General features: G+C 43.4%; 2 protein-coding genes across 2 annotated transcripts; both read right to left on the minus strand.

The window, feature by feature from the left end:
- Positions 1-4,601: 4,601 nt before the first annotated feature.
- LOC124650022 lies at positions 4,602-5,724 on the minus strand. Its single transcript, XM_047189588.1, has one exon. The coding sequence runs from the start codon at positions 5,629-5,631 to the stop codon at positions 4,717-4,719; it is 915 nt and encodes a 304-aa protein (XP_047045544.1). The 5' UTR covers positions 5,632-5,724; the 3' UTR covers positions 4,602-4,716.
- Positions 5,725-6,798: 1,074 nt separating this feature from the next.
- LOC124706972 (protein REDUCED WALL ACETYLATION 3-like) lies at positions 6,799-12,816 on the minus strand. The gene is made up of 16 exons (XM_047238635.1): positions 12,772-12,816; positions 11,747-11,838; positions 11,394-11,522; positions 11,237-11,293; positions 11,070-11,142; positions 10,396-10,554; positions 9,711-9,860; positions 9,343-9,598; positions 9,134-9,255; positions 8,829-8,915; positions 8,609-8,697; positions 8,455-8,517; positions 8,294-8,350; positions 7,521-7,617; positions 7,287-7,445; positions 6,799-7,192 (listed from the first exon to the last, which is right to left on the minus strand). The coding sequence occupies exons 1-15, from the start codon at positions 12,802-12,804 to the stop codon at positions 7,287-7,289; spliced, it is 1,623 nt and encodes a 540-aa protein (XP_047094591.1). The 5' UTR covers positions 12,805-12,816; the 3' UTR covers positions 6,799-7,192.
- Between the last annotated feature and the right edge of the window lie 784 nt (positions 12,817-13,600).

Below are 13,600 nucleotides of genomic sequence, written 5' to 3' on the forward strand. Positions count from 1 at the left end.
CAGAACATATTTTAATATAATATCTAAATATGCGACGGGTTAAGATAAGACGAGTCGTATCAACCATTGCATAGGCGTCTAACAACCATATCGATGGACTAATTACAAGGGACGTGACAACGCGTGGTGTGCATTCGTTGGTTCTGACTGGCTCAAACAGCTGCCACCATGGATATATCCATCGTAGGACGCTCGCAAGGTAGGCGGCGAAGAACGCCAGAGACGCAGACCGGTCCATCATTGCCCTGCTCAGCTGCGCGACGAACTGCCGAGATGCACCTGCATCGGCACGGCGCCGCGTCCGTGCCACAGCCAGACGCCGCCACAGCTGGGCGCCGTAGTTGGATTCATGGATTGGTAGGTAGCTGAAGACAAGACTGAAGAAGACGATAGAGTACAAGTCTGCAACTGAATCCGCAGTCAGTTCGGCTACGCGCGCTTCCCCTGATCAACCGATCATGGAGACGGACTGGAAGAGGGCCCGTCGACAGATGCACACCCACGCACTGGCTTGTCCGGTGCTACCGCCAACCAAGCCCGGGACGCCCCGAGCCACCAGTTCTCGTGGCGCGCGTAGCAAGCGCCCCCATGCCCATATGCAATTCACGTCGCGCCGCTGGACATGATCGCAGCCGATCTGGTGGAGACTGATCGAGCATTTAGCTCGGCGAGTAGGACATGGACGTTCAAACTGGCCAGTCACCGTGTTAGCACTGTCCCTCCAGCTACTCTCCTCGTCTCCTCCATCTTCACAAGACACCTAATAATTAAGCTGTGTACTGTGTCGCTGTATCAGAAAAACAGTGTAGGTGTACATGGATGGATGATAGAACGGGTCACCGGCTGACTGAGCGATCCATCGATGATACTAGAACGGGTCACCGGCCGCGAGCGTGGGGTCTCTTGTTTGTTTGGCCGCGTATTACAGACCACCCGATGGTGTCACCAGAATCACTACGGATCACCACATTCTTACACGTACACGGCAAAAAATCTCAGTCGTGGGATCAACGACCACACGCGTTTTAATCACTGGCCCGTAACTAATGACATGTACGACGACGTGGAGAGTGACCGCTTCCTCGCTTCACACCAACGATTAGCATAGGGTTACGTCACACACATCACTATACTTACTTAACTCTTGACCGATGATGGATGATTGTGGAAACTTACTCCAGCATCTTATCTTTCTCTAGGAAATTAACATTAGGAGTAGGTTTGGCGATCAAATTCTTTGTCTCGGTGGCAAACTATGTGGTCTCTAGGCCAGTGAAAAATTACTCAGATCCATGTTGTCGATCTATGCTAAGAACATTAGCTGGGGTTTTCAATAAGCACTTCAATAAGAATACAGCATTTGTGATGAGCTAGGTGGAAAGTAATTTCAGTGTTATTGGCCTCCACACAGACTTCGATCCTACTCGGCAATACCAAGAATCTAACGATTGTTAGAGTATATCACGTCTAGGCCATATTAGGTAGTTTAAGATTGTAATCTTGATCTATCTCTACTAGATTTCTTAGTCTTCAAGTCTTATGTACTATATAAATAGCCCAAAAGGCACAATGTAATCAACAATTATCATTTATACAACAACTATTCCGCAATTCTACAACGATGATGAATATGAAAATTTCAAAAGTTTGAGGCATGACACAATAACCTCATGATTTATTGTTGATGCGAGACCCACAGGCAGCCAATTGACAAATCAAAAATTTCCAACTTCAGCGTTTGCTTTGATGACGAACCAAGGACGTCGAAAAATGGGACTATTTTTATCCCTAGTGTTTGATGTCGTCTCCGTGTCACAACTTTTGACAATGCCAAACCACTTGGATAATATTGGAGCCGAGCCAATCACATATTATAGCTATCTTATTATTTCAGATATAGATTCTTTATGCTCTCGAGGTTCCTCATGTATATGGAGAGCGGATTGTGCAAAAGTGTAAGGGAAAGTTCTTATTTTGTTTGGTTTTGTAGTAGGTTAAATTTCTTCAATTTATACTAAAATTTTGTACTTTCATCGTAACTGATATTATATTTAAGGTATTGATCCATATTTTAGAATATAATATTCAATAACATTTTCATGTAAAATTAGGATAACTATAATATGTAAGCACAATCATTCATATTAATATTTACATATGTGATAATGCACCACATCTATCCTTATGGAAAAAATTGCAAAAAAATGATTTTAGTTTGTTTGCGATGTGTAAGAAGTTTGTTTGTAACAATGGTTTTCACAATAAATCTAAGCATCCCCCATATTATCACATTTCCTGCAAATTTATTTATGTCCGGAAATATATTTTAAAGTATTTACAAGTATCATTTCATGTAGTATCCTTACATATCTAAAAAAAAACTTGCTAGAGTATTCATTAGTACAAGATATGGTTAGTACTTGTTCTACGAGTCACCTTCTACTATCTTTTGCAGCCTTCGATTAGTGCTAAGTCATTGATATTTTCTTGTTCTAGAAATATTATCAAAAACATTTTGTTCATAACATGACGAATAAAAAGAAGTAAATTTATATAAGTTGCTTGATACTCTAGTGCACAGTGATATCCCTATAATAATCAAGCAACTTCGAAAAGTGAATTTACAAGTTAAATGTATGTTTCTTATTTACAAAAAGACATCAGTATATAAAAATACTTCATCGTTCCAAAATAATTGAAGTTCTAGGTTTATAATAAAGGAAAATACTATAATTTGACCAAGTTTGTAAAAAATATATCCACATGTAAAAAAGAAAAATTCGTTTTATTAGATCCAACGTACAACAGTTTGTTGCGCTATATAGATTTGATGTGATAGATGTTGACACATTTTCCCATAACTTCGGCCTCACTTAGAGAAGTTTGACTTCAAACAGACCTAGAAGATCAATTATAATGGTACAGAGAGAGTATAATATTTCTAAAATAAAGGTATCAACAAGGCTTTGGTTTGTGCGAACAGGGCAAAATATTTATATTAGTTGTTAAATAGGTATATGTTCTAAATTTACGAATCATATGTTGATCAATGTGGTACGAGTGGATAATTCTTTTTAAGAATAGAATTTGAATATACTCAATTGATGAAGTGTTTGAAAGATATGAGTTCTACCAATGAAATTATTCCATTTTGTAGCTTAATGGGTGAACATTCATATCTTAAATGAGTTGGCCGGTGCGGCTAAATCGGTTGATGTAAAATGCGCATTATAGTGAATACGCTTCCTATGTGGGAACGAAGACCAGGAGAATATGTGGAAACAAAGACCAGGAGAATATGGGATCATGTAGAGGGGATGATCTCTCATCCATCTTCATAGCCGACATAGCATTCATAGCTTCTATCTACGCCGTGGGCAACACTGTACATCAAATAGACATCAATGTAATCAAGCAGAAGTAGGTCTTTACCTCCACCTAGAGGGGTGTAACCTAGGTACAACGTGTCGCGTACCAAACTCGTCCAGGTGCTTCGATGTCATCATCGTCAACGATCATCCATAAGCTACGATTGTAGCATTTTCTTCGTTAATACCTCAACAATGACCAATCTTTTGTTCCATACTTTCATGGTTTAGCATGCATCATGTGTAATATGGAAGACAAATCTTTTACTTACCTCTTTTCTCAAAAACATCACAAGTTATTTCCGTGTATGGTCACCATACTCTTCAATATACCCCAAACAAAAACTATTAGTAACATCAACAACATCCTCTTGGATTCCTATATAAAACGCAAGTAGACATTAACCCCAAATAATGACATAAAATAAATGTTGATATCCACCAAGTCCCACCACGATTAGAGGTCCCGATATGCCATACTCATTATTTAATTTCCATGAATAAAATTCAGTACCATGCCAGATGCATGGACATGTGGATATTGCCAACCTATACTTAGTTCCCTAATCTTTATCCTTGCTGAGTTCTCCACCTTACATGGCCACTGCGTCCGGCAATGTTTGTCGTGGAGTCAGTGAGAAGTTTAAAAAAAACACATACATACGCTCTGTTATGAATACGCACAGACACACCTTTTTTATGATGAGCATCTTCGATAGAGTGATTAGAAATGCTAAAGATTGACGAAGGTGATTAGAAATGCTAAAGATTGACGAAGGCACCAGAAACGCCACACTATCAGGGAAATAACGCACTAAGATACTAAATAAAATCTAAAACCTGATGTTTGGTCTCCTGTAAGCTACCTGTAGCACTGCCTTTGTAATCATCCAACGTGAGGTTGGTTCTCGAGTCAATAAGAAGTGGTGGTAGATTATTTTTTTCCACATTCAGTATTGTTGTTGTGTGATAGGCCGTAAGAGTAGAATGTTTGGAACTGGACCGCGCACGGAAGGAGGCACATAAACCATCCGCGAAAAGGATGAAAGTGATCGACAGAAAGGGCCACATGAGGTCTTCTTGTTTTCTCTCGAGCTTTCCAGAATCATTTGAGACTACACTATATACATTCTTCACATGTAGTACAAACAACAAACTATTTAACTACCTATCTAGCGCATACATACATACTGGCAGTGGCGTACTTGAATTTAATAGAAGTAGAGCGACCGCTAACTCGCATCACACCACAACTAGGGGCGAGCTTATGTCCAAACCCATCACTTAATTCACCGCACATGATGATGGACCAATTACAAGGGGTGTGCATTCGCTGTTTCTGGCTGGCTCAAACCGCTGCCACCGTGGATCCATCAGCGACCGACGTGGCGCCAACCACCGGTGGTTGCACGCTGGCGGCGAGGTAGGCGGCGCATACCGGCCGGGCCGGCGCCCCGAGGGCGGCGTCCACCGCGGCGTCGCTCCACCGGTCCCTCATTGCCCTGTTCAGCCGCGCCACGAACCCGGCGCCTCGCCGCTCCAGGTGCTTCAGGAACCGCGGCGAGATGCACCGCGTGTTGGACGTGCCATCCGCCTCCTCAGAAGACGGCAGCGCCTCGAGGTCGGCGGCGCTGGCACTGGCGAGGTACTCCACCATGGACTCCGTGACGCGGGCTGGCGCGGCGCCGCGGGCGTCCCACAGCCACATGCGCGCCACGGCCCGGCGCACCGCGGCGGCCACGGCGTCCACGGGCTTCTCGGTCCCGGCGCCGGACAGGAGACGCGGGCTCAGTGAAATGACGTACTCTCCGGCGGCGTTGGCGTCGACGGTCGCGTCCGCGGCGGTGAGGTTGCCGCCGTCCATCATCCGCACGGTGACGCGCGTGACGCGGCGGCGCGGGAAGGACGGGTCCGGGAAGAGCGCGTCCTCGACGGCGCGGCTGGCGCGGTGGAGCAGGCGCTCGGCGCGGCCGTTGGAGACGAAGAGGAGGTCGAACCGGCGTGCCGCGACGCCGCTTCCCTGGGTCCCGGCGCCGACGACGTCGATGCGGAAGCCCTTGGAGGCCTCGCGGTGCGCGAAGAGCGACACTGAGGCGACGAGGAGGACGACGAGGTAGCGGGCGAGGATGCTCCGGCCGGAAGGCGAGGAGCGAGTTGGGGTCGGCGAGAGGACGGTGGTCGTCGTGTCATCGTCGACGGTGATGCCGGAGGAGGAGGAGCACGACGCGGCGGTGGAGACCGGGAGGAGGAGCGGGGCTTCCATTGCTGGCAGGTCAGGCGGAGCTAGAGAGCCAGCTACGGAAGCTTTGTACTATACGAGCTTGTAAGCAATCAGGAGAGCTTTGGGATTATTGTACTGGCCTGTGGCAATAATGCGAGCTTCGCGCGCTATTTAAAGGCAAATTGTAACGTCATAGTGAAGCTGCCTAAATGATTGATGTGATTGGGTTTTTGTGTTGAGTTCAGCGGTTCATCTCGCCCCTGCCTGCCTGACAGAATTCTCTTGGCGTCCATCCAGCGGCCGATCGGTGTCAGAGATTCAGAATCAGTCCGTGTCAGTTTCCCCGTTTGGTGCCAAAGATGTTGGTCACCCTAGATCATGGGCCTCTAGTTTGCATTGTCCTAGCGATGACAAGTCGTTGAAGTGGAATCGCCGGCAGCGGCACCACAGAAAGTACCGGCCATTGCATCGTCTACAAATCCAGCCACTCGTTAACTGGCCAGCGACCCCTGACCACCTCGTTCAGTCCTTAGCGTCCTAACAGACTTTTTGGAGGCACATAACAAATTAATTAGTACTCCCTCTATTCCTAGATAAGTATAATTTAAGAAACACACGCAGAGGAAAAATTACAAAACGTTTCGGCGGAATTGCCGCTGGACAATTGACATGAGAAAATAGAAGAGTATGCGAAAGATTAGAAAACACTATCACCTCCCTAAAAAAAATTGTCCACACAGGTTCTCCCATGCAATATACGTTATATTTTGGATTTTTTTTTCTCAAAAACCTATATACCTTATATCTAAGAACAGAGGGAGTGCTAATCAACTTTTTTCGATAAAGAAAATATATTAATATCAAAAGATACTAATTACAAGTAGCTTCTACAACAACGCAATACCCTAATGATAGTACGGATACACACGGCCAAACAAAGAGAAAGAAAACTAAGAAATATAAAGTCTCGCTACGGTATTCCAACTTTAGCAGCAACAATACATCCACCACCAAAACATCACCTATCAACCGGACATCGATCACGGCCACGCATCCTTTCTATTTAAGGATGCGAGAGCAGAGCATGTATGTCCAACTGCGTAGTTTTGGCACCCAGCCTCTACTCACTGAACGATACTCGACAGTCTCGTCCCATGTGTCTCATATCCAGGACCAGGGGCAGGGTGTAGTTTAGCGAGAAACAATTCGTAGCACCCAACAATATGTGTTTCGGAGTTCAAAAACTGCACATGTTGCATTACTATCATCTTTTACAAGAGGAAAGACAATTTCCTTGTATAAAATATCTAGGACATGGTACAACAGAACATGGGGCGACACCCAAGAGAATTCACAGTTCTTACATGGCTGACAGACAGCTGTTACAACTCCCACAGAATTGCACGGGTTGGCTAATTGTGTACAGGTTTTGAGAATGAAAAAATGTCAAAAATTGCACCTCTAAATCTATACCCTCCGGGAGTTCAATTCAGTGTATGAGCAAACACAGCTTCTTCAGGGAGTGCATCTTACCTCCAGTCCCTAGATGCAAATGGAACTGACCCGGTATCATTCTACATCCACAGAAATGGAAACTATTCACCTGCAAGTACATGCGCAAATAAGTTAGAAATGCTCAGCGAAGATTGCTGTGATTAGCAAAAACTGCTGAGTACAGTAGGGTTCCAGCGGTTTACCTATACACCAGGAATTTTCAGAAGAACAAGCGAGCAGAGGTACAGACATACGGAGATGGCAATCCCAGCAACAAAATTTTGGAACAAGCGATTGTTGTCTCTACTGGGAATGAAGGCTGCTCTCAGTACGTTTGTGAGCTCGAATATTCGGTATGATAGCTGCAATGTCAAGCATAGGATTAGTATATCTGTTGATTCTGCTTTGTGGAGTAAATTTGAGATAGGTAAACTTACGAAAAGATATATCGTTGTGGTAAGCATGAAGTTCAGCATCGGATAGTCAGGTATAAAAGATAGTAGCCATTTTGGCTGTCCGTTTGGTACACTAGACCTGCAAAAGAAAAGAACCAGAACTGAGAAGGGATCCAACATCTACAAAACAAAAGCATACGCAGAATAAACCATGTAGGGAGAATGATAAAAGATCCTGCACCCACTCAGTCCATAGAAATGTATCTGCATTTTTTCTATATACAGTCTAATCTATTCAGTCCCCGCTGGTTTCATAAATTCTAATCCCTTCAAAGGTAAAATCAGATAGTTTTAATGTGTGGCATCAATTCCATAGTTGCTCCTAACTGGGAAGGAAAGAAACTAAGCTCATTGGCATAGTTGCCATTTTGTCTAGCACTCCCTCTGTCCCATCATATAAGATGTTACAACCAATATACTCCTACATTAGTTGTAATAACATCTTATATTATGGGGCTGAGGGAGTAGTATTTAGTCGAGCAATCCCATCCAGCCCAACAAAATATCAACTAATGATTTCCCTGCCAGGGACAACTGGACATAATCGAGTATACCAATGGATATATAGTATACTTCTGCTAGATATGAAAAGTCAAGGTCTCAGACACAATTGAATGACCTTTTTATTCTCGTTCTTGAGTCTTCTCTTATATTTTAAACATGTTATAAGATGCTTGCCACTGGACTACTGAACTGAAAATGCGTTCAGTAATTAAAAAGAGAGTTAACATAGATGAAACAACTCGGTTCCATACCTGAGCCAAATGTGGATCTGAGAAATATAAGTCTCCAGTGTAACCTTGCCAAGCCAACTATCAAAAAAACAGATCAGAGTCTTAGTAATGGAGAGCGGAAAGGAATAGGAAGGCAAATGCCTGAACAGTTAATGTGAGGTGCTGCAAATTCAGATGCTTACGCGAAAAGAGCCAAAGAGGCGCCCCTCAACTGTTGGGTGCAATTGCGTAGGCAAATATACACGCTGTAAGAAATAAGGTACTGTGTCAACTGCATGGAATATATACTTCTGTCACATGTTATATTGGTTATGATATCATCTTTTTTATACGTACGTGATAGGAATCCATGACGTGTAGGGATGGTACTTGTTGTACGTGATTTTGTCTAGCTTGTAGATATATTCATACCATAGATAGCCAGCCTAAAAGAACAGAAGTCCTAGTCAGTACATCATATAACGTTAACAAAGTGCTGTTGACTAGTTGGTAAAACCAAGCTAGCTGACAAAAATAGTGAGTTAGTGCATTTGTATGAGATGGTCATGTGACTTACCACAACCGAAACAGTCACAATGGTACCCTTGATCGACAACCTAACCTTAGTCTCGGCTTCCTCTAGCTTCTCCATCCATCTTTCCACCTGTTTAATATTGAAGGTTCTATGTTAGATTAATATGCGATAAAGAGAAGGAAGAAATACATAAGATAACAACATCTAAGTCTGTGTGTCATCGTCACTGATTGTATCAGGGAGAGACTAGAGACCAGACGGAAACTGTACGAGAAGAGCTTAAAATATCTCCTACTCATGCATTCATAATGAAAAGAGGGAAGTACATATCCAGCTGAAAAACTTACATTAGGGTGGAAGTAGGCATAAATCATTCCAATAATCCATATGTACCGATCGAGCCCAGATCGGAAATGCCACTCGTGCAATAAAGGTAAGTGTGACTTAGAAGGCTCTGGATCTTTATAGCCTACATTGCACAGAAAAGGCAAAGATATACAATCCTGATCCATGACTGAGAAGAATAATTCCACAAAAAACAATATGGATAACTCACCGAGCAGAAACGTAAAGGGGGCCCACAAAATTTCGAAGACCCCAGGGACTTCCCATATCAAAATGACACTCAAGAAGCAGCAAGTAATCTTAATAGCCATAATTGATGGTATCTCATTATACTTGTTAAACAGACCAAGTGATCCGTACACCATAAGCGTAAATAGGGTGTGCATTGGGCAGATATAGTACAGCATGAAATCATTGTCAAGGACAATGCAGCAGAGGGTCACAAAGAAATTTAGCCTCCACATCATCTGCAAGTAAAGTGTATTCATTGGTCATTAGCGTTTTAAGGATGGTCAAAAAATCAAGTAGAATTAGATGTATTATACGAAGGAGAGATGAAGGTTGAGGTAGACTCAGCACCTGAGCAAATCTTGCAATGCTAAAATCTTTCTTGATATAATAGTACGAGAAATTCCCAAATCCGGTCATCCAAACATAGCAAGCAATGAAAACACGAATTGCATTGTATATTTCTGACGCGCCAAAATAGTGGTACATCAAAAATAAGACCTGGAACGGCAGATTCAATAATTAGAGGTTTACAACATACTTACAGCCAGAATATAACAAATATAAAACCTGCATAGGACAACAACAACCGAGGAGGTACTGCAATAATTGTATATCTTGGGTGGTATAAATTTGTGTAACATACATGAGAAACAAAAGCTACTGTGAAGGCAATTGGGATACGAGTAGCAGATTGTAACTCATGGATGATGAACAAACACTTTATTTGAGTTTAATACATAGTAAAACCCATTAGCTTGGTCTTTCATCTACTTTTGCAATCTAAGAGAAATAGACTAGGAAGTGGAAGAGGCACTAAAATGAATGCACTATGTAAAAAATGCATGGCAGAAATTTCACTAAATGAACATGGCCATGCTTTTGTGTATCATGTGGCAAGCTGAAAGGATCAATGACCAAAGGAAACAAGTGCATTAAGAATTTCAGCACCCACAGTCTCTCAAAATCTCCAATTATAGATATGATCAAAATCACATTTACCAGAAGAACTACAGCGGTGAAATAAATCACTAACCTGCATCCACCCTTTCCATTCCTCAGTTTGGTGGCGATTAAGATAGAGTATGGACTTTCCAGAAAATGCTGATTTCTCCTGGTGCTTCTTAAGTGAAGTAAGTGCCGACGCTATGATGAGAAGAATGTATAGAAACAGAAACAGGTCGCGGTTGTAGTTCTGTCAACAAAAATAGGACAAATATTACCATACAAGAAAAGGAGAACCACAGGCATGACGAGCATATACAGTTCTGCTTGCTGTAATTCAGGTTTATCCATAAATAGTAGTTGATATTACATCCACACAAACAGTTAATGGCAGATCACCGAACTACAAAAGTTGCAAGTATAAGCCATCATCTATTAGCTACAGTTCTCAGATGGTGAAAACCTTAAGCTTGTTAAGACATGCCAACAAATATGTCAGCTGATTAGCGCTGGCTCACTATGTCTAAATTCAAGCGAAGGCAAACAAATCATTATAGCTTGCAGGTATTAATTGCTGAAAGAACAACGAGGAAACAAGCCATAGTAGATTATGAAACCAGAAGTAACAAGGATGGTCTCCACAGCAACGAAAAATGCTGGCATTACTATTTTAATTAAAACAATCGATACCTGCTACAGCTTCATTTACCATATGATACAACATTCTAAATGACTACAGTAAGAAAAAAACAGCAACATGGTTACCTTCTTGCTTTCTGCAAATATGTTTGTCCGGTCACAAATGTAATAATAAACTAGAACAATGCCAACTTCAGCCCTGCAAAATGGTTAGTGAGTGAGCAAGTGCCAACAGATAACCTCTTAGGGCGTGAAAAACTACTGTGGGAGAAATTAAGTATGTAGGGTCTTACATGGCTCTCAGTACGGCACGATTTTCAAGCAGAAAAGACTCATCCATTGTTATAAACCTGCACACCACAACCACCTCATGACATAAGCAATCATCATCAGGATGTGTACGGATCTATAATCCTAAAATATGTATTGTAATGTTTATTCAGAACATACCGTATTAAATTTGCTTTTGCAGACACGTTCCGGAACTTTGCTGATGGTGATTTCAACTGGCCTCCTTCAATTAATATGGCCTTCTCATCTTCCTTGGAAGTTTCGTTCTCCAAAGTAACATCTGAGTGACTGCAGATGACAAAATACAAGGTTAGAACAGTGGTTGTTCAACTTCGTAACAGAGTAACTGGTGTAATCTGCCAGATAAAGCATGGAAACTCCGTAACATGGTTGAATTATTTGAAGCAGCAGTATGCAGCTAGCGGCGAATATCTCCACCTTCATAGTTACTCGGATCTATGTTGCTAAAGATGTCTGAAACTAGAGGTTCTGCAACAAGGAAAAAATCTTACACTTTCCCATGTGACGAAGATCTCCGGTATTCGAGGATCTCGGAATAGACCCATGCAATGAGGACCGGGAAAAGGCCAAGCAGAAACGACACCTGCAAGAACGGAAAACAACGTGGTACGTACGTAAGTCCATGCCAGCATCCAAAAATGAGCTTCAGTTAAAACAAACCAAAGCATGATAAAACTTTGAAAAGGCCAACTCTGCGCTGGTTTGGCATTGCGGGTGTAAGTCGCACACGTGGTCAAACTCTCCAGAATTTTTCGTTTTCTTCAGAGAGGTTGGCTGGTATACATAAGCACATTGGTTTCGGTACGGTGGCATGTTTTCTCCGATGGTTTTCACCAGCAAACATCGGAAAATTCTGGTTTAGTACATTTACTAGCACAGATCGTGTTTGATCATGCATGATCAAGCTAAACACTGAACAGAATGATAAACCGAGATCGCAGACACAGGTATCAAATCCTAGGAAACAATCATCCAGATCCCACTCAAATCCTTCACTTCCCCAAGCCAACAGCAATGTCATGTGTCATGTGTCATGTGAAGTAAATTACCTGAGAATTAATGAACCCAAAAGAAGCCCACCAAACCACCAAACTCGTTAGGTGAGGGCTCATGTGGCTGGCAGGAACAAAGACACCTTCGTCGGCGCCGAATTGAATTCTGGCTGGAAAACCTGGAGCTGCTACCTTAAACATTGCATTAAATAAACTCTTGACCGGGTACGCCCAGCAGCCAGCAACCAGCACACGGCACTCTGCTGTACTAGCTCTGAGCTAGTAGACGCACGCAAGCTTCTGCTACGTTTTGCTGCCCAAAATCTGGTCGGGGCGGCAGGAATTGAAGGACGAGGCCAGCAGCTCCCGGGGACGGCAGAGCAGCGAAACCAAGCAAGGGAACAAGCTAAAAACGCCTAGACGAATTCAGCGCCGGCGCGCGCACGGGAACAGGCGAGACGGGGAATTGGACGAGCGGAGCATGAGCAAGAGGAGGGAGTTGACGAGCGGTGCGGGGGAATCACCTGGCCGGGCGTGACGGGGCCGAAGACCTCCATCCGGCGCGCCCCCGAGATCCCGATCCCAGCAGTGGCGCGGACGGGTCAGATCCAGAGCACGTCCGTCCCAGGTCAGCAGGCCATGGCGTGGTGGCGGGTGGGGAGGTAGGTGATGGGGATGGGGGGCGGTTGCGGGCGGGGTTATATACGAGGGAGCAATGGCGGGAGTGGGAAGGAATTGATGGGGATGGAGGAGATCTGAAGCAAGCGCGGCTATGGTGGCTGGTCGCGGTCGGGAAGGAAATGATGGGGAAAAGGGGACGGAGGTTGGCCGCCGACGCCCGACGGGATGGTGGTGCCGTGGTGGGTGGTTGCGGTTTGGTGCCGGACCCCCTTTTTCCTGTGCTTTGTGGGCTTTGTTAATAGTTTTGGACCCCGTCGTGTAATCGTGTTCCTTCTCTATGAACTACTACTAGATTTAAATGTGCGCCTTGGCGCACGATCCCGTAGACGATATAATTAATTGCAATTATGGTAATATGTTTTTATATAGATTTTACAAAAAATACTTCTATGAAATCTTTAAAATAAAAACTTGTGCCAAGCTGACAGGGCACCGAAGAGATCATGTGTCTTTGCAATATATCAAATAATGAATCATACTGCACATAATTATATTGTTACATGGAAGAATATATTAGCAAATTATTCTCTTCTAATCAATTTTAACACAATCAATGAACGAAAACTTGACCAATGAGAAGAAGTTGTTGTTAGACCTGCAAAGGTTGCCTCGAAACAATGATGACTAAATCACATTTAGTGAACATGAAGGCCTGAATGTAAACTCACATAT

Source organism: Lolium rigidum, chromosome 4 (assembly GCF_022539505.1).
Source record: "Lolium rigidum isolate FL_2022 chromosome 4, APGP_CSIRO_Lrig_0.1, whole genome shotgun sequence".
NCBI classification, from domain to species: Eukaryota; Viridiplantae; Streptophyta; class Magnoliopsida; order Poales; family Poaceae; genus Lolium; species Lolium rigidum.

Coding starts and splice junctions, on each gene's coding strand:
- LOC124650022 (XM_047189588.1), bottom strand. CDS start 5,631: ATGGAAGCCCCGCTCCTCCTCCCGGTCTCCACCGCCGCGTCGTGCTCC.
- LOC124706972 (XM_047238635.1), bottom strand. CDS start 12,804: ATGGAGGTCTTCGGCCCCGTCACGCCCGGCCAG. Junction 11,523..11,746: donor TCTTCGTCACATGGGAAAGT/GTAAGATTTTTT, acceptor TGTCATCTGCAG/TCACTCAGATGTTACTTTGG. Junction 8,698..8,828: donor TTGTGACTGTTTCGGTTGTG/GTAAGTCACATG, acceptor CTGTTCTTTTAG/GCTGGCTATCTATGGTATGA.